At 41.7% G+C, this 19,313-nt stretch overlaps 1 protein-coding gene across 1 annotated transcript; it reads left to right on the top strand.

Annotated features, from left to right (window-relative positions):
* The first annotated feature begins 5,834 nt into the window (after nt 1–5,834).
* Nucleotides 5,835–19,226, top strand: LOC142994033 (nuclear receptor ROR-beta-like). Its single transcript, XM_076144691.1, has 10 exons — nt 5,835–6,289; nt 12,494–12,579; nt 12,684–12,825; nt 13,331–13,861; nt 14,753–14,874; nt 15,068–15,200; nt 15,367–15,474; nt 16,085–16,195; nt 16,538–16,650; nt 16,740–19,226. The coding sequence occupies exons 1-10, from the start codon at nt 6,283–6,285 to the stop codon at nt 16,899–16,901; spliced, it is 1,515 nt and encodes a 504-aa protein (XP_076000806.1). The 5' UTR covers nt 5,835–6,282; the 3' UTR covers nt 16,902–19,226.
* The last annotated feature ends 87 nt before the right edge of the window (nt 19,227–19,313 follow it).

Below are 19,313 nucleotides of genomic sequence, written 5' to 3'. Positions count from 1 at the left end.
CTTCTTTCTCTTTGTGCCGTTTGTGCATAAAAGCAATAGAATACGATAGAAACAGTACTCAGCTGCATTGTTTCAACCAAGAAAAACGATGAACTGGTAACCCGCCACGTCTTTTGGGCTATAATTGTTTGTCCATGATGATGTCTATATATCATGACTGTATCATGAAATACGCACGAAAAAGGGCAAAGTCTCAAAAATCACATAAATCCAGCATGTTATGTCACAATTCAAACACTGGATGTCTCTGTTTCTGCTGGCGCTGCTGCAATGAGTCATCAGGAGGATAATGTGAAGTGAATCACCAAAACTCACCCAGGCCTCCTTTTCAAAATCAGAATATTATGCAGCCAAGCAAGGATCTGTGGTGAGAAATGTGTGTTTTAAATGGTATGGATGTATTTTCTGCAAGATTCAAATGTGATGAAAAAGACGAGGTGGTCACCAGCTGCAACTACATTCTAACTGGTAATTGATTCTAAATTGTGAATCGGAACTAGTTTATGTTTAACAGTTTCAGATCAAGCAAAAGATCCACTTCTTGTATTCTTTCCAGGAACAGGAGGAAGAAAGTAGATGAGAGGGTGAGAGAACAGTAACTTTTGCATTGTACGAGCGTCCAGCAGTGCCCTGCGGATGGCACAGAGCCGACAACAGATGTCGGTCATCAGGCCAAAGAGGGAAGAAGCGAGATGATGCGAGGCGGAAGGCAAGAAGAAGAGTCACAGTGGAGGAAAATGTGCAGGACAAGGAAATAACTCCTTTTTCCACCTTGCTGTACTCATTGACCTTATTTAAATGAAAATGATGAGCATGTGTGTGTGCGTACGTACACCTACGTGTGTGCATTTAGTCACTTGTGTGTAAGTGGGTCAGGATCACATGGCAAAGCACGTTGAGTCACACCGGAGACAAACACAGCCCAGTTGCCTTGGAAACCTCCTATTACCTCTTACCACATCTTTGCATGTCACATATCAACATTTGCATTTACACATATTTTCATAGAGTCTCACTTTAAAAACTGAATTATATTTGTGTTCAAAACACAAAGTGTTAATATTGATTATTGTGAGCATGCTGATTCTTTTGTCATGATGTATTGTGTCTGGATAATAATTAATGTGGGTTCCAGTGCTATGAAAATGGCAAAAGCACACATCCTCTCTCTCTATTCAAATCTGTTTGGGTGCGGATGTTTTTTTCTTTCAATGTTGAACCTGCAGTAAGAGAAACAAAGGATGAGTGATGTAGAAGGATGGAGGTGGGGGATGGAGAAACACTGATGATTGTGTTTGTCAAGGCACGTTTGGACGTACAGTGAAGCTGTAAACACCGCTGTGACTCTATAGGCACATATATGTTTATGTGCTCAAACAGCCATGGACGAACATTTACTATTAAGTCTTTCAGCGAGATCTGAGACACAGGAGAAAGGAGTCATGCTTGTACGAGATCGCGCCTGTGTGATAATCAGAGTTATGGTGTCATTCGTAAAGGCACAGCTGCTACTGTATCATCTGTCACAGTGTAGCAGACTTATTTAAAACTTGATTAATGCATTTTTTAAAAACCCTTAAAGAATTTTGAGAGAAACATTTCTGTGATGTCTTACTTGTAATTGACTTCTTCGTTCATATTTTGAAAACACAGGCCAAAAGAACCCTAACCCAAAAATGGCAAGAATTTCTCATGACAAAATGTGTTGCCAGATCTGATGCACTTCAATTACCAACAAACACTGATTCACTTCTACTCTTCTTTGCTGCAGCACCATCATTTGCTAAAACAGCACATTTCATTCCACATCTTCTGTTCTTATTGGCCCCATCTATCTGGCCTGAGCCGAGCACACCCAGCGATTTACTGTACTGTGCGGGTGTGTCAGACCAGGTGTGTGCTTAAATCCAAATGTGTTACGTGTTGATGAATATATTGAGGAAGTAAAGGTCTAGAACAAACCATTCAGGGCTGTGTCACACCTGTGGGTCAAGCTCCAGGTTTTGTTTGGCAAATTTGACAACGTTCAACACATAATCCCTCACTACTGTATGTTACTCTATAAAAATGTGTAAGTAAGAATAAAACAACAGACGAAATTTAAATGATGTTGGAAAAGGTTTGTTTGACTTAATCACACTTTTAAGAAAAGAAAGCAGCAAGCGTACATTTTAAATTATGATTTAATTATCATTCATTTATATCAAATTCTACAGTCGCCGATGAGATTGTACATAAAATGCAAACATTCCAAATGTGGAAGTTATAGATTTAGTATGTTCCATGTTCTGTATAGACAATACAGCTGCTGGTTGTAAGTATAGTTACAAATGGCACAAGAATCGTTGCCCTTTGCTCCATTACACATGTCATTATTCTTATTACACATTAAATATGAGTGTGTTTTCAGCGGTGTAATTGAGTGCATAGTGAACAAAGAGGCTAATGGTTATGTTTCTGCTCTTGCTGTGGCATGCGTGGGTGCTCAGTGAGACAATCTCCACCTAATGACCTGTGACTGAACTCATATTCTATTTATTCAGCAGTCTTTATCAAATTCTACAGTTCAATGTGTATGAAGAATGAAGCTGATAAGATGAGAGGCTGGGAGTAAGTGAGTAAGTACAGGAGTTAGTAGCTGTAACAGGAGCTGCAAAGATGGAAGAACGTACCTTTTTTGACACACTGACCTAGAGACGCAACAAAGCTCACAGATTACAGTGGGTAAGGAGGAGGAGAGTGGGATTAATGGGACCTTCAGAGAGGAGAAAACAGGGAGATTAACCAAATGCAGGAAGTAGGAGTGAGGGATTACAGCTCAGTGGATGGTAGAACGCTGAAATAATCCCGACAAAACTGACAGGAACAGTTCAGTACATGCTTATATTCACGTATGTGTATGTTTCTGGCTTTGTGTGAGCGTCAGCCGGCTATGAAGGTAAATGAAAATGCAAAAACAACCCTTTACGTGAATGAATTAATGCAAACCTTCTGCACCACGGCCTGTGAGAAGATAGACTGGAATGTACGGTTGCTGCTGGAAAAACTGAGATTGGCTACGGGGCCCCACTGACACCATGTGCAGCCAATCAGTTACAGTTGCTCCCTCATCCCTACAAAGACTCTTTGATGTGAGCGAGGCCTTTAAATTCAACCCTGGGGAGTCACAAGGCTCTGCTGCTTTGATCTAAACCAGGGAAAACCTTGTCAACTCCTGACAACAAGACAACCTTCAAAACAGCTTGCACGAAATGCTAACAGTAGAGTTATGATTTAAGCCTTCCTTTGAATTAAATACCAACCAAAGCATCTGTATGTGCATTCAAACTGCAGTCTAAAAACACTCTGTGATTCCTGTCCTCTATTAAAAGTGATTTATGTGCACCAGTTGCACCCAAATGATCCCAACGGTCACAGCCACACGCTATACACAATGTTAATGTTCCAGGTAAAAACAATTAACACTATAACCATCTTAGCATGTAATAAACCACCAACACAGCAAATTGCCTTAAGCACTCTTATTAAAGAAACCTGTCTGAGCTGAGTTTGTGCCTCAAGGTTGCCATATAAACGTAGTGACTGTCTTTTGCGGTGTAATTTGTCTTAGAGAAGTGATAATAATCTTTAGCAGGTGTGAAATGGGATGAAAAGCTTAAGGTTTAATGCTGCACTACGTTTCTGTCAGGCAGAATTTTGCTTTGGTGACACAAACAATGTGGGCACCCAAAAGAAAATGGACTTCCTTGTGTATGTTGTTGATCCATCTGTTACCAGACAAGCAATGATGTAGATATTCTGACACGTATGAATCATTTATGTCAACACCTCCATGCGTTCCCTCATCCTGTTTTTTCCTGCTACTGGCAGACTTGCAAAATCCTCCTCTCAAGCTCTTCCCTTTCTTTTCTTCCACCTTTTACTTTATCATTGGACAACAAAATGTCTGCCATGTCTGAGCCATGTTGGAGCAGCACCTACTCCTCCTCCTCCTTACCCTCCACCTCCTCCCACTCCCTCTCCTCCCTTCTCTCTTCTGTCAAGTGAGCTGCACAGTGGTTACGTAAGACCTCGGGTCAAAGTGTCACTGCTGTTGTCAAGGGAGACGTAGAACAGAGGGGCTTTAGTGGAGATGTGCATGGGGCGAGCGAGGGGGAAAAACAGCGGAGACGGCCGTGAGAGGGACTGAGGGTGTTCAAAATGGGCTGTAAAATTAATGATTTGTGCGTTTTCAGCATGGATACACGCGCCAAGCTTCGTTTAGATGGAGAAAAGGAGACAAAAAGAGAGAGAGAGAGAGATCTGTGGCTGCAGATATGCAGGGCTGCTCTACTAACCTAGTTTGAGTTATTTCTGCCTTCATGCTGTTTCATAACACTGCTGCCAGGACATTGCATCATGAGACAACCCCCCCTCCCCTCTACACACACACACACACACACACACACACACACACACACACACACACACACACACACACACACACACACACACACACACACACACACACACACACACACACACACACACACACACACACACACACACACACACACACACTCTCTCTCTCTCTCTCTCTCTGCACCCTCCACCGAACCACCTCCTGGTCCGCACCCATAGTCACACACTGTCCCAGCACATAACACACCACAATCATTTCACGTCACAATCCAAATTCCTTTTCTTCGTACATTAAAGCTTTGGGAATCTGCTACACAAATGAGCCTGGCACATATATGACATTCTGTACATAATGTCCAAAGAAATGGACACACCAGTACATTATGTACTTTTTTAAAATAGGATTTGTATTGGAGAAGTTTGTTGCAGCTGGAAGTGGGAAGCACATCAGTTGCACCCTTCAACAATCCATGTGTTACAGTATGACCAGGCATGTCACTGCATGTCCAGCTAATTAATGTGAACATGAAAGCAAGTACTTGCATATCTAACTTGCTTGCAAGGTCACTGGGTGTAAAATCTGAAGCCACTTCGCTGAGTACAAATTTGGAAAGTGGTGAAGGACGATAGCCAGGAATATTTTGGGAAGGAAAATGCTATGCTTTCTACTTCAGAAAACCACAACGGAGCAAGTCCATGAAATCCTCCTTACCACAGATTTCTTTAATCAAATGTCTGTATTGGGAGTAGAAGGGGAGGGATGGAAGGCATAGCTCAAGTTTGTAAACATCCCAATCCCCCTCCTCCCCCAAAAGATAATGCTGATGGAAACACGGGATGTGTGCCATTCCTATTTTCCGGGGTGATTATGCAATCAAAGAATCACGGCAAATACAAAGTGCCCAGTGTGCAGAATGTTTTGGGATGTCGAGGGAGGCAGCAGCTATTAGAAAGCATCAGACTTTGAGGTTTCATTTACGCAAGGTGACTCAGGGCAAAGTATGATGTAAGAGCACGAGGTCAACGCCACTGATTTAAGTTGAAGAAGCCAAATGCATAGTTAAACGTGGTTACACAACAAGTCTAGCAAGAGATATCTGTTTCATGTGACTTGTTGCTGCTTGTTGGAAACATCTTGCCAGGCTGGTTTGAATCTGAATGTATTGCACAGATTCATAAGGTATAGACATTATTATTAGTGACTGGTGTTATTTTTGTCAAGTCAGAGAAAGTGGAAAACAACAAGAATCCCACTTAAAAACAGAACAAATGATGTTTATGTGATTTTATATGTTTAAACTAAAGAACCGTACGAAGTGGTGTTATTTTTATTAATCTATGTGATTATTTGTGCTATGAATATAAACCGGGGCAGCAGTCAATCATTTCCCAAGCCACCTTAAACTCGCTCTCGCGTGCGCGCTCCCGAGAGTGCTGAGAGAGGAGCTGTCGGCAGTGAGATCATGTGAGAGTCCATGCTTGAAGAAAGTGGGTTAGCAGGGTAGACTGAGAGGAAAGCAGGCCGAGAGTCACAGCACTGACCGGGGGGTCCGAGCTCCGAGAGGTTTGTAAGAGCAACTCGACCACCGAGGGACCAAGAAAGTTCACACATCGAGCAGTGCGCCGGGACGGTTAACATGCGACCCGCAGCGATCATCCAAACTCTTATTCTACCGACGCCGGACTTGATCGAGCGATAGACAGGGACGAGTGGCGGGTAGTTGTAGCCGTGCGCACCATCTAGCCCGAGAGACGAAGTTCACCTCCACAGAGCCAACACGGCCCAGGCGCGTTTTCATATCCGCACCGTCTTGTCATCTACATTAACCACATGTAGTCGAGTCTTTTTAACCATCTTGTCAAGAAAAAGAAAACACCAAAATGAGAGGTAAGTTTATTTTTTATTTTTTCACCATACTGCTTTGCATATGTGGTTGAACTTGGTTAACAACGTTGTGTGTGTGTCTTGTGCGCGCCCACATGTGAGCCTGTTTGCCTCCCGGTGAGCATTAATCCCTCATGACGGGATTATAGCTGCACGGAGCCGCGGTCGCCTGCCTGCTGCACACTCAACCTTAGTGCCGGGCGGTGGGCGTATTATTTAATCAGAAATACTACCGAGTCAGTCGTTACAATGTGCTTCTGACGCATCGCCGAGGAGTCTTAAACCGCCAGATATGTGCTTTATGTGGTTAACGGAGAAAGAAGCAAACAAGGTGTTTATGGAGAAATGTGAGTCACATCTCAGTTGGGAGTCCATCTGTAAATTTTTGCCAGGGGATCCATGTTAAGAGTTATGCAATGAGGAGTGGGAGGGGCATACAGGAGGCTGTTGTTAATCAAAACGAGAATTATGTAATCTAGACTTTGAGTGTTTATTTCTGAAGTATATCGGAAAAACATAGTGATTGTCGTAAACCTCTGGGCGATCATTATTTAAATCACATATTAAGATAGTTTCCCTGTTCTACGTGTATATGAATTTCGCTCATCATATGACAGTTTCAATTAGATTGAATCATAAATCAGCCGCGCGATGACTCTAAATTTATGTCCCCCGGTTTTGTGAGCTGAATCCCGGCAGCGTTGTCGTAGTTATGGGGTTGTTGTGATGTGATGGCGATGCCAGCATGGCTGGCTGTGTGAGTGTGCAGAGGGAGCGGAGCATGGCTGTTCCACTGACCCAGTTATGTCACCCAACGTTATTACAGTATCCACAGCGGAGGGAGGGGGCGCCGCTGTTGGAAGGGCCATGTGCCGCTGCAGCGCCCGCTGACGCTCGTTGACAGGCTGAGCTTGAACTTGGGCATCGGAGAATAGACAGACTTTATTCAGAAAGCACAAAAATAATTCAAGATATATTCAATGTTAAATGTTCAGAATTTTATTGCGAACCGTCGAAGCATATGGACCACATTTGGAATATATGTTTAAATACTGGAGATAGAATTAAATAAATAAATGAAAATGGTTTGCTGTTCTTGCATGAGGAAGCAAATCCACAACAAGCCCCGGGAATACATATTTTTGCTGTAAAGAACACATTTGATATCTGCCTTGTATTATTAGAATCCTATATTTTCAATCTAAAATAGATATACAGTATAGGAACATTTTATTTGCTTGTACATTTGACAGATAACTGCCAAATTGTCAGTGTTGTGTTATCTATGAAGATGAGAAATTAATATTGGCAATCATGTTGTTTCACATGCACTCAATTATCATTATCAACATTGGCCTCCGAAATCAAGTATCAAACAGGCTGCAGTGTTTATGTTTATCACAGAGAAGCAAGCACCAACGTGTGTTAACGTTGCACTTCCTGTTTTGCTTGTTTTCTCATAGAAAGATCCACATTTCATTTCTTTTGTTGTGCAGGATGTTAGATTAGTTTCAAGGCTTCTTCTACAGGGGAGGGAAGAGTTTAGGCGGTGAGATGAAGAAGCAGAGGGGGCCTCTGTTGGAGGGAGGTTCTCTTTCTGGCAGGATATCCAAATGTAAACAAACCCAGGCCCGGCCTTAGCTCCTCAGAAAATGTAGGTTAGTCACACATTAGGTTACTCCTTCTTACCTGACTAGAATAGCTCTGCAATAACAACATGTCAGCATTTTCGTCCTATTTTGAACATGTATAAGACATTTTGAACTTAATTGAGCTTAATTGAGCTTAATATTTACATTTATATTGTTGAGTCATTCCAGCAGCTTACGAACACTGACATTTAGAGGTCTATGGAGCTGTCTGCACCTCTGTGACTTCCTCTGGTTTATTGTGCAGCAGAGTGTACTTCCTCTCTAATACAGCACATATTGTACTTCTAGACTCAAGGTTAAATGATCATAACGTGCAGGTCACATACTCGGGGTGTAGCGGAGGCCGCTCTGTTCTAATCCCCCTTTTGTGGGCCTCAGCTCAGCCTGACCTCTGGTATTTGCATCTTTCAAAATTGAGCATATTGATTTAAATGCATGTTGAGTGCTTGCTGGCAGCTGGATTATAGATGTGCATATTGTCTATGTTGAGTGAAGTCTCCAAAGCATTGTTTTGAAGTTTGCCGGTTTACTTGAAGGATATCACATTACTTGAAGGAGTAAAGTTACACGGTAGAAGGAGTAAAGTTACACGGTAGAAGGTGTAATGTTACACGGTAGAAGGTGTCAACTTTAATCAGGAAGAAACAGCTGCTTTCAGCATACGTGGACACAAATGGGGACTTTTCCTCCTAAGTCAGAACACACTGTATTTGCTCCCCTGGAGTTAAAATCTGCCTTGAGGACAAGTGAACTCCCATCTAATGTTTAGATATTATTCACAAGCATTCATACTGTCAATTTGCCCAACAGGATTTCAAAAGACAGGGAGGGGACAATCGCACTGTAATGCTGCTTGCTTTTGTTTGGCATGTAATAAAAGGCTGCACCTCACTATGTAGCATGACACAACAAGTGCTCCAGCATTGCCAATAAGTATAGAGCTGAAGCACAAAGCCTACCCCACCCCCATTTCAGATACTTGATGCGCTGTGAATTGTTGATTCGAGTAGTTGGTAAAAATGTAATCTGTCACTGAAATATGTGTGTTGCAGGTGTTTTCTGTTCTTGTAAGCGTGTATGATGGCATGCTTTTTGCCTTGTGTAATAAGCAAACAAGTTCAACCTGTACTTGTGCCTAAATGGCCTGCAACATTGTAAAGAGGAGATGTGCGTGCATGTACTCATGTGACTTTACATTAGTGCTGAATATGTGGACGGTCAAAAGTTATCTGTCACACTACTGACACACTGACTGTCTGACACACTTGTCAGGGGGCTGCATGCTGGGGAATTATTGGCTGCTTGTTCCACATTAGAAATGAACAAGTGAACCATTGGAGAGTAAAGTCAATGCTTTTCCCTGCCTCTCCTCTCTCCGGCCCTGCTGAATTACACTTTTGTACAGATAACAAGATAACACATTTAGCCAACTGATAAACACACAGGATAGTTTGCTGTTGAATTTACTGTTCTAATTTTAGTTTGAGTCAAGGCTTGGGTGTGCTACAAAGCAGATGTACCCTCATTAACCCACTTCATGTTTGCAACTTTGCTCTATGCAGTAGAGTGCACTCCACTATACCATTTTGTGGAAAAAGTGCTTTCGTGCATCATGTTCAGGCTTTGCATTGATCTGCTTGGGAGGACAGCTTTCTCTAGAGAGCTAAAGGTCAAATGTACAAGACTGCTGTCTGGGCAAGGTCAAAGTTGAGATTCAGGTTTAAAGGAAAATGTAGTCTGACTGCTGCTCCTGTGTTTCTCTTGGTGTGGTGAGTTTGGGTTTGTTACATTTGTTGTTATTGGGTTTCACTGTCGCTTTGGTACCATAAATATTAAAGAGGAACCCCTCTAGTGGTTGGTAGTTACTGTTCCTTATCAAGTGGTTTATTCATTTAATTGTTACTTTTTAATTTATATGTTCTGTTGGAGAGTGGACAAGAAAATGCCATTAAAAGAAGGATTGTCTCTGGACTTTTAATGTCTCTGGGTTGTGTTGTGAAATGCAGACCTTCAGAGTGAGAAAGCATGCAAGTGTAGTTGAAGCAGCAGTGGCATCTGTGAATTCTGTCTCTCAGCACAGGACAAGAATAGGAATGGTTGAAGCAGAAGCTCAATGTCAAACACAGGGAAAGGGGTGGGGGCTGAATAGCTGACATTCAAGTTCATAGTATGTGTGGTTCCAATGGACCTGAGCCAGGCACTGCGTGGCTCATCGCAGTGAAATCAAATCTGATTTCTTATTCATAATTTACACAGTGTATGAATGTCCATTACACAAACACCATTGCATATAAATGTAGATTTTATTTGGGGAAACATTTTATTTGAAAGTTTACCACATGCTCAAGAGTCTATATTTGTATTAACCGAGCTGATGAGTGCTATTTAAGGCCTGATATCATGGCCTCGGTTGGTAAATGTTGCTGTTACGTAACATACACAATTTTCTGATGCAAGCTGTGAGCACTCAATGAAATGTTTTATGAGAAGTCTGAGCTTTTTCCAGCTCCACCTTAAAACGGGTCTGCAGCGAGCCGCGATCACGCCTGCTCCCTCCCCCCTGCAGTGGGAAAGTGTGTCAGTAGGACAGAATGTCCACATGGGCTGACAGGCTACAGCACCAGAGTGATGGATGACTCAGCCAATACCAACAAGGCTCTGTGCGCCGTTCAGCCAGTGGGAAAACAACAGGCGGAGGAAGGCGGGGTGTCGGTGTTGCTAGAGCAAGCACACTGAAGTGTTGTGTGGAATGCTCACAGACGAGTTATATAATCGTGAGACGAGGGAGGGGTGGGGGGGAACCTGAGAGACTGAGAGGGAGGGTCGCGGGGGGAGGAGAGCGATTTTTCCACTGCATGCCTGCAGCTGCCCTCATCAGTCTGAGTATTTTAGTCAACAGCTTGAGAGAAGAGACAGCACAGTAATTCATTTAAGCAAAAAGAAATGGAAAGTTGTTTATTCCAATATGTAAAAGTACAACAATGCCTTAAATCAAATAGACATACACTGTCCACTGAGGATGAATGGCACGAATAGCATTGTTTTGTAAACCAATCTTTCTAACACACAACAAGGCTGAGCAGTAACTATTAGTATCGTTGTTGCTTTCTTGTCTTCGTGGAGTCTTTGTGTATGTATCACACCTTTAATGTGATTCCATATCTATTTTTGTACTGTGGTCTCTCACAAATTGTCTTCTCTTGTAAAGAGGGCTTGTCTCTTGGACGTGGTAGGATGACTCACTGCAAGGTCCTTGACGTCATTGGAGAGTCTGAAGAATATACAATGTGACAGAGGAGAGATGCGTTGTTGCAGCTTGGAACGCTTGTGCTTTATTCAAGATGAGAGATTGTTCCTGTTTGAATACTGTTTATCCGTCAGTTTCCTCAATGTGTTAATGATTACATTAACAATAATGATAATAACCCTTATATCAGTTTCCTCAATGTGTTAATGATTATACATTAACAGTAGCAATAATAATAACCTTAATGTTAACGTTTCAAAGTTTTACGAGACACGTGTCAAGCAAAGTTCGTAAGTCATAAAACATCATAATATACTGTAGATAGAGAGGTCTAAAACGTTGGACAAAACAAGCATATCAGGGAAAATGACATTTTCACATAATGAAGTTCATAATTTCATTTGGTAGCTTGTTATCCATAGCCTAGGCTAGGGCCTGCACAGCAAAGGTGTTGTCACAAATGTTAATAATGAGATTTGTGTTAGAGACAAGGACCTTCCTTAAGATATCACATTTATTCTAATAACTAAAATATAACAAGTTTCCTTTTCCTGTAAATCTTTGAACTTTGGTCAAAAGCTGAGCTGCTCTTTTTTGTACCCGCCGCAGGCAGGAGATGACCTTCTTATTGACCCCTAAGTAGAAGTTGCAGTAAACTACTGTGACAAGATAAAAGCCCAAGTGACCTATTCAAGGGCTGTAAAGGTTACAAAAGACCTAATTTTGCCTCTGATTCGTTGTTAGAGGAAACATGGTCACAAATCACTAGTGACCTATTCATCAAAAGGGAGGCTAAAAGTAAAAATCATACTCAAATGATTAGTGACTTATAGAACTTGAGATGGTGCTTAACAAGCTGCCTAAAGGTGACAAAATATTATAGAGTAATAATGAGCACAAAATTGTCCCCTCAGATTGAGAAGATGTCTTTAATGTCCATAATACCCCAGTCACATGCACCTAATAAAGTTATTTACATCAAACTGGCTCTAAAGATGACTTATTGAAAATTACATAATCTATTCACAAGCAATAAAATATAATTATATAATATATTCATCATGTAGAATTTTTACAAGTCTTAAAAATAGTAAAGCCTTGGCAAATCCTCTGACATACTGGGCCAAAATGTTTGCCTCGTTGGCAATGTATGACTCGGTACGTTCACATGCAAACATGGTAAAAGTTTTAACTCCTGCACTTCTCTTTCATTTCACTTTGATGTCTATTTAATGCTTTTCTGTGTTGATGGTACAGAAGACAGTAGATTTATAGTCTAATTAATCAATGTTATTCTTGTCCCTGCAGCTCAAATTGAGGTCATCCCATGTAAGATCTGTGGGGACAAGTCCTCAGGAATCCATTATGGAGTCATCACCTGCGAAGGCTGCAAGGTGAGGAGATGCTGATCACTGGAGTGAACTTTAGCTGACCTGTTATGTCTAAAAAACATCATTCATAGTAGATGGATGTTATATGTATGCGTTTGTGTCTCCAGGGTTTCTTTCGCCGCAGCCAGCAGAACAATGCCATGTACTCCTGCTCCCGCCAGAGGAATTGCCTCATCGACCGAACCAACCGCAACCGCTGCCAGCACTGCCGTCTGCAGAAGTGTCTGGCTTTGGGCATGAGCCGAGATGGTAAACACACATAATATCAGGGCCTAAATTTTAGTAGCATATGGTGGCGATATGGGAGTTAATTTCTCCAGTGCAGCCCAGTAAATGTGTTCCTTGAATGTAAAGCTGATAGCAGTAGAGAATTTCAGGCCCGCAGTGTTTCATTTCCAGCTGTCCCCCTTTTATAGACTGCAGAGAGAACAAAGTACAGCATGGAGACTTAAGATGTGATGGCAAACTGAATGTTTTAACAAGAACATATAGTTCTTGTATAAGGTGTCAGAAGAGCCAGTGTGAGACAAAAATATCTTTGCATGCTACACTTTGGCCGTAATAGTTGCCATGACAGTAACCTTGAATAAAAGTAGTTCAGTTTATCATCACTGAGGTAAATGTGAGAATAGACATTTTATGGGGATAGGATGGATTTGGTGTCATTTCACTTCAGGTTATTGCAATTACTTGTAACATATCTTTGACCTCTTTTACTGCCCTGTAGTCTTAAAAGCTATGTTTTTGTCTACAGCGGTGAAGTTTGGTCGTATGTCCAAAAAGCAGCGTGACAGCCTGTACGCAGAGGTGCAGAAGCATCAGAAGTCTCAGGAGTGTGAGGGCGCCGGAGGTGTGGGCTCCTCTGCTTTATCCTCACCAAGGGAGGATGGCGTGTGTGGCGTTGGCGGGGAGGACGGCGAAGAGGGTCTGAGCCGGTCCTACAGCAGTGGAGGCTCCACCTCGACCCTGAGTGATCTGGATGACATTGCAGCACTGCCCGACTTGTTTGACCTGCCGCTGACTCCTGAGGAGGCTAGCGAGTACTGCAGCCTGGAGCTGCTCGGCGGATGTGGAGGAGCCAGCACTGGGAACACCTCCAACTCCTCATCCCCTTCTTCCTCCTCTTCATCCTTGTCCAATCAGAATTCCCCACAGCAGACTATGCTGGATGTGCCAGACAGCAACAGGATCCAGCTCCTGCATTCACACGCGCACACGCTTCTAGGACAAACAGTTTCAGCATTGCTGGACCATCTGCCTGATGACTGCACACTAACGGACCTCGGTGAGTATTAACAAATGACAAGTTTCCTATAATCATCATTTATTTAAACACACAGGGCAATACAAGAACAAATTATTAGCAGTGTTGGGCTTGGCGACGGGCAACAAAAAGGATTATAATGAAGTACATTTAATATAATACAAATAATTTAATAAAAGTCATCTTAAAATGTAAAATAATAAATGATAAGTTCGAGCCAAGATAAAGCCAAAGTTGTATGAGAAAAACAGAGATGGGTCGTTGTTCAAAAGAATTGTTGAAAGCATTTCACATCAAAGAAAGAAACAAAGATAAGATAAACTGGGGAAAGGGGTGGCATGACATGAAGCAGTAAGAGCTTGAGACAGAACAAGAGCAGGTAAATGGTTGATGTTGTGATACAAAGAATTTTTAAAAGATGTTCTTCCTGACATGAGGTCCATGGAGACCTTGAGGATAGAGACATTTCTGTGCCTTTTTTGTATCATTCTTTTAGCTGGAAACAACAATCTTCTGATGTTTGCTCTTTCTTACTGCACTTTCCAATGATTATGTAAACTATTCCCTTGGAGCACTAGATTAATAATCAGAATCTCTAAGTGCTTAGTAGGGATTTTAAAGGCCAGAGGTGTGATTATGAGATACTGAATCATAGTGGAGTGGTTCTCAAACTGTGATATGTGTACCACTGGAGGTGCATGAAGCACCTTTTGGTGGTACACACTTGAATTCTACGGAAAGTCTGTTATTATACCAAGTACTTCACATTAATAAATAATTTTGCCCAACTTGCATAACAAGTACACTGTGTACTTCTGTTTCATACAGTACAGGCACATATACATGATGATCAACCACTGATATCCTATTCCTCTGTGTATGTTCTAATCCTGTTTAATTGTTTTTTAACAGAGCACATCACTCAGGGTATTGTGAAGTCCCACTTGGAGACGTGTCAGTACAGTGCTGAAGACATGAAGAGATTCACCTGGGGGCAATACACACCCGAGGAAACGCGTGTTTTTCAGAGCAAGGTACCTGGCACATACTTAACAGTAAATCCAGGAGATGTAAAGCCTCCTGGAATCTCATCTGTATTTATGATATCCACCATTCCTCTCTATTGTCAAAATGTTTGCATAGCATCCCATCTGCACTTAAATCAATACCCACTGACACAGGAGTCAATAGACTTGTCTAATCTCCTCTTTTTCGTGTGTCCTTCAGTCAGCTGAGTGGATGTGGCAGCAGTGTGCGCACCACATCACCAATGCCATCCAGTATGTGGTGGAGTTTGCCAAACGCATCGCTGGCTTCATGGACCTGTGCCAGAACGATCAGATCATATTGCTGAAAGCAGGTCAGTGTAACGTCTATGCTCATCTGCTTATTTCACACTGTTCACTCTGTCATAGTAAACAAACCCTAACTGGAGTATCTTGTGCCTTCTCTGCCCCCCTTTCACTCTGCTCCCCATTGCTCCTCTCCCTCCATTTTCTTGGCTCTATCTGTGGTTATCCATTCAGGCTGTCTGGAGATCCTGCTGATCCGTATGTGCCGAGCTTTTAATGTCAACAACAGCACCATTTTCTTCAATGGAAAATTTGCCTCAGCTCCGTTCTTCAAAGCACTTGGTGAGGCTCAGATTGGAGTGTATTTTTTTTTAAGAGTGACACAGATGCCACACATTACACAACTACCTGTAGTTCTTCTTTCACGTAGGGAAACTGCATGCCTTTACAACTACAGTCCGAGAAGGAAGGAAAGTAAATTAGTCTAAATTCTGTTTCAAAACAGAGGAACTCGACTAACATCACTTTATATGACATTAAGATAACACCACATACAGAAATCCTCTTGACAACAGATTAATCCTGTAAAACCTGCCTCACTGGAGATTATTGTAATGGCGAGATTCACATCAGCTACATTTACTGAATATTTTCTATTCTTCTATCACTTGTCATGAAACAGATGCACTCCTATGCCTGCAAATGATTGAATCTGGAAGAAATATTAGCCAAGTCACCTTATTTTACATGATGGATTATGGTAGTCAGGAGTGTAGTATTTCTTGGAACTGTTTATTCAAACAACAGCAGTTGTTAAGGAGAAATTAACACAATAGTACAATTATTGAAATACTGAATTGTCTTACAAAGCAGAGTGGAAATTTCAGGTCTTGATCTGGAGGGTTCTGCACCCTAATAGACTACTAAATGTTGATTTCATTCCTTGATACAGGATGTGAGGACCTGGTCAATGCGGTGTTTGACCTGGGAAAAGTATTCTGCCGTCTGCAGCTGTCTGATGAAGAGATGGCTTTATTCAGTGCTGCTGTCCTCCTATCCCCTGGTGATTATTTTTCTGCATACATATTAATATATTCATACATACATATTTCGTACATACGTATCAAGAACATTGTTAAAATTATATATATGACTTGTAATCCAAGCTTTAAAAAGTCATATTAATTGTATAAAGTCAATATTTTTGTCTTAATGTAATTATTTCTGTCTGAAATTATTTCACTTACTGGCAAAAGATATACATTAAAAAACATTTATTTTTCCCTTAAGTTTCTCCATATATCCTGTAATAATATTTTACTTTAGTTTGATTTAGTTGAGTGGTAAAGACAAGATGTAGCACATGGCATCATTGTTTAAGTAATGATTAATGTGTTGCCTGTAGATCGGCCTTGGCTGACGGAGTGCCAAAAAGTTCAGAAACTCCAGGAGAAAGTCTACCTGGCTCTGCAGCACAGTCTACAGAAGAGCGGTGCTTCAGACAAGAAATTGGATAAGGTAAAACCAGCTGTCATAACTTTAAACACACACTGCTGGATGAACGCATGCAGATGTTTACACATGCTTGTCTCATCTGTCCTCCATAGATGGTGTCCAAGCTGCCCATAATGAAGTCCATCTGCATGCTCCACATTGATAAACTGGAGTTTTTCCGTTTGGTCCACCCGGAGACGGCCTACAACTTCCCACCTCTGTACCGGGAAGTTTTTGGCAGTGAGCTGTCTCTGCCTGACTCCACTGATAATTAGATGGACAGAAATGGAGAGAGTGTGTAAAGAGGTCAGGTAGCAAAAGGAGAGAAGGATAGATGAGTTTAAGATTAAGAACCAGCAATTAAGGGACAATCTAGGACTTGAAATAGTCAGTCTCCCATGATCCAAAGTAGTCCTTCACTTACCCAGCAGGCAAAGCACCTTACACTACAAGCCACACATGCTCATGGTTCTCTTTATATCATAGCATTAACAACAAGCAAATGGGCGTCATAATAACACTGTGGCCCTCTTAGCACGCGACAGCTCCAAGCTCTGACACTTGTTTAACATCCGATCCACTGTGGATCACTTAACCAGTTATGAATGTACCTCATCGATAAGCACCAATGCACAAGCCAGAACACATCAACAGTGAATGTACAACCCTGCCAGTTTTTTTACGTATAGTATTAGAATGAGGTTGTCTTGATCAACGGGTCTAAATATTACTAGCCCTCAGTTATTGTGTGTTATCACCATAGTTATACATCTCGGTATGGTACGTATACATATTTACGTATTCATACAGACCTTATCCTCAAACTGACCATCTCTTAGGGACCAATCTCTTAAGTCAATTTCTCCTATGTAAACGGAGATACACAGATAATATATGGGTCTTGGCCTAGTCTGGCCCTCTGGTTCAGCTGAAAACCAATTTCACACATGTAGATGGTGTTCGGTGCTGCCTTTTGTAGGCTCTTATAATGCAATGAGAAACCTCAGTCCCACACACCCCTTCCCTTGTAAATGCCACTTAGAAACAGGAAAAGATGAAATTATCTTTAATTTATATACACATTTATAAAAATATTTTAAATAAGAATGTAAATAGATGACTGTATAAGTATAGGGAGAGATACAATGTGTGATTTTAGTTCAGGGCGTTAGAGAGAGAGAGAGAGGGGAAGAGAGAAAAATGGATTGACAGATGAAGAGGGGTGGATGTTTCACTTAGGAAAGCAGATGTTTGGACTCTTTTTCTGGACTATTTCTCTCTTGAAATTACTCTCAGGTTTCCATAGCAACAACCCCCCTTGCCCTGACAGCAACGCGCCTGGGTTATTTGTAGTTGTCATGCAAGCAGTGGGGTGGACAATTGTTGCAAATACGTCATGGCAGGGCAGGCAGACGCCCCACACAGAGGCAAAAACATTTGCCTTAATTTGCATTCGAACTCGGAGAGCTTTTTGCTGTCCCCCTCCCTGCCCAAAGAGACCAGAGGACTAACAGGACACTGAGGAGAAGAGGCAGCAAGGCAACACTTGGCTTCATGAACTCTATCACAGGGGATACGTGACGTCTCCTTATTTGTTTCTAACCAGCAGCAAGTACAGCAGGTGTACTATACTTGTCTTTCCCTCATCGTGGTTCAGTTGGATAAAGGCCACACTGACAGTGGTCCACATGCATCAAGAACCCTCCGTGCTGGTTAGAGCAACTGTATTATTTTTGTACATTTGCTGTTCCTCTCTCCTTTAGCACCAAACCCGACACCTGTCCAAATAGCAAGCACTTACACTTTCCTCTTTCTCACTGGACACTAGTCTAAGGCCAGACAGAGCTACCAGCTGCCCCCTGAGTTGGGCCTCAATGCCAGTAAGACTTAGCAGTTTCCAGTACATTGTTTTATTTTTTTATTCCGTATCCCATCATACAGGGTGTTTATGTTTTACATATACATACATACATACTTTCTGATGTTTGTCATAGTGTTGAGATGATGATGTCTTACTCGGGGGGGGAGGGGTTGTAGTTCCTGAGCAGAGTCCGAGGACCTGCTGCCTGCCACTCAGGGAGCTAGCTGTGATCTCTTGTCCCTGTTTATTACCAGTGTTGTCCTCTAGCCTTGTACTCCTCACACCTTTGCACCTAAGATGAGACCCATAACCATAATCACTGTGGACGTAAGCTCTATTTTTGTGAATGTTGCTCACAAATTATCAAAGCCCTTCCCATTTGTCCTAATATTGTAACATGAAATGTGCAAGACATAGGAATAAAAAAAACAAATCGGTTAGATTATTGGGGTTTAATGTTTCTTTTGCTGTGATTTTCATTTACTTTTCAGTCTTTTATCCACTTTTTACACACTTTTTGTGTCTTCACCTTTTGTCTTGTAAAGTCGGTGATAATTTTTTTATTGATGAAAGATCAGGAAACCACGCAACAAGAATAGTTTGTCTCCCTGCTCTTTCCCTGTATGACAAAATGTACAAGAGGTATATTACTAGTAACTGAGACGCACAGCTCGATATTGTTGTCCAATGGGATACATTATATGTGGTTTTAAGAATGTAATAAAATGGTTTCTTTTTCTTTTGAAATGTTTCTTGTTATTTCACAAAAGAAGTTACTCATCTCAAGTTATTGTACTGCAGCTAAGCACAGCTCTCAAGTGTAACG

Source organism: Genypterus blacodes, unplaced genomic scaffold, assembly GCF_046128005.1.
Source record: "Genypterus blacodes isolate CSIRO-AG114 ecotype Tasmania unplaced genomic scaffold, CSIRO-AGI_Gbla_v1 ptg000029l_1, whole genome shotgun sequence".
NCBI classification, from domain to species: domain Eukaryota; kingdom Metazoa; phylum Chordata; class Actinopteri; order Ophidiiformes; family Ophidiidae; genus Genypterus; species Genypterus blacodes.
The sequence above is the reverse complement of the archived record's forward strand: the minus strand, read 5'-3'. Positions and strand labels throughout refer to the sequence as shown.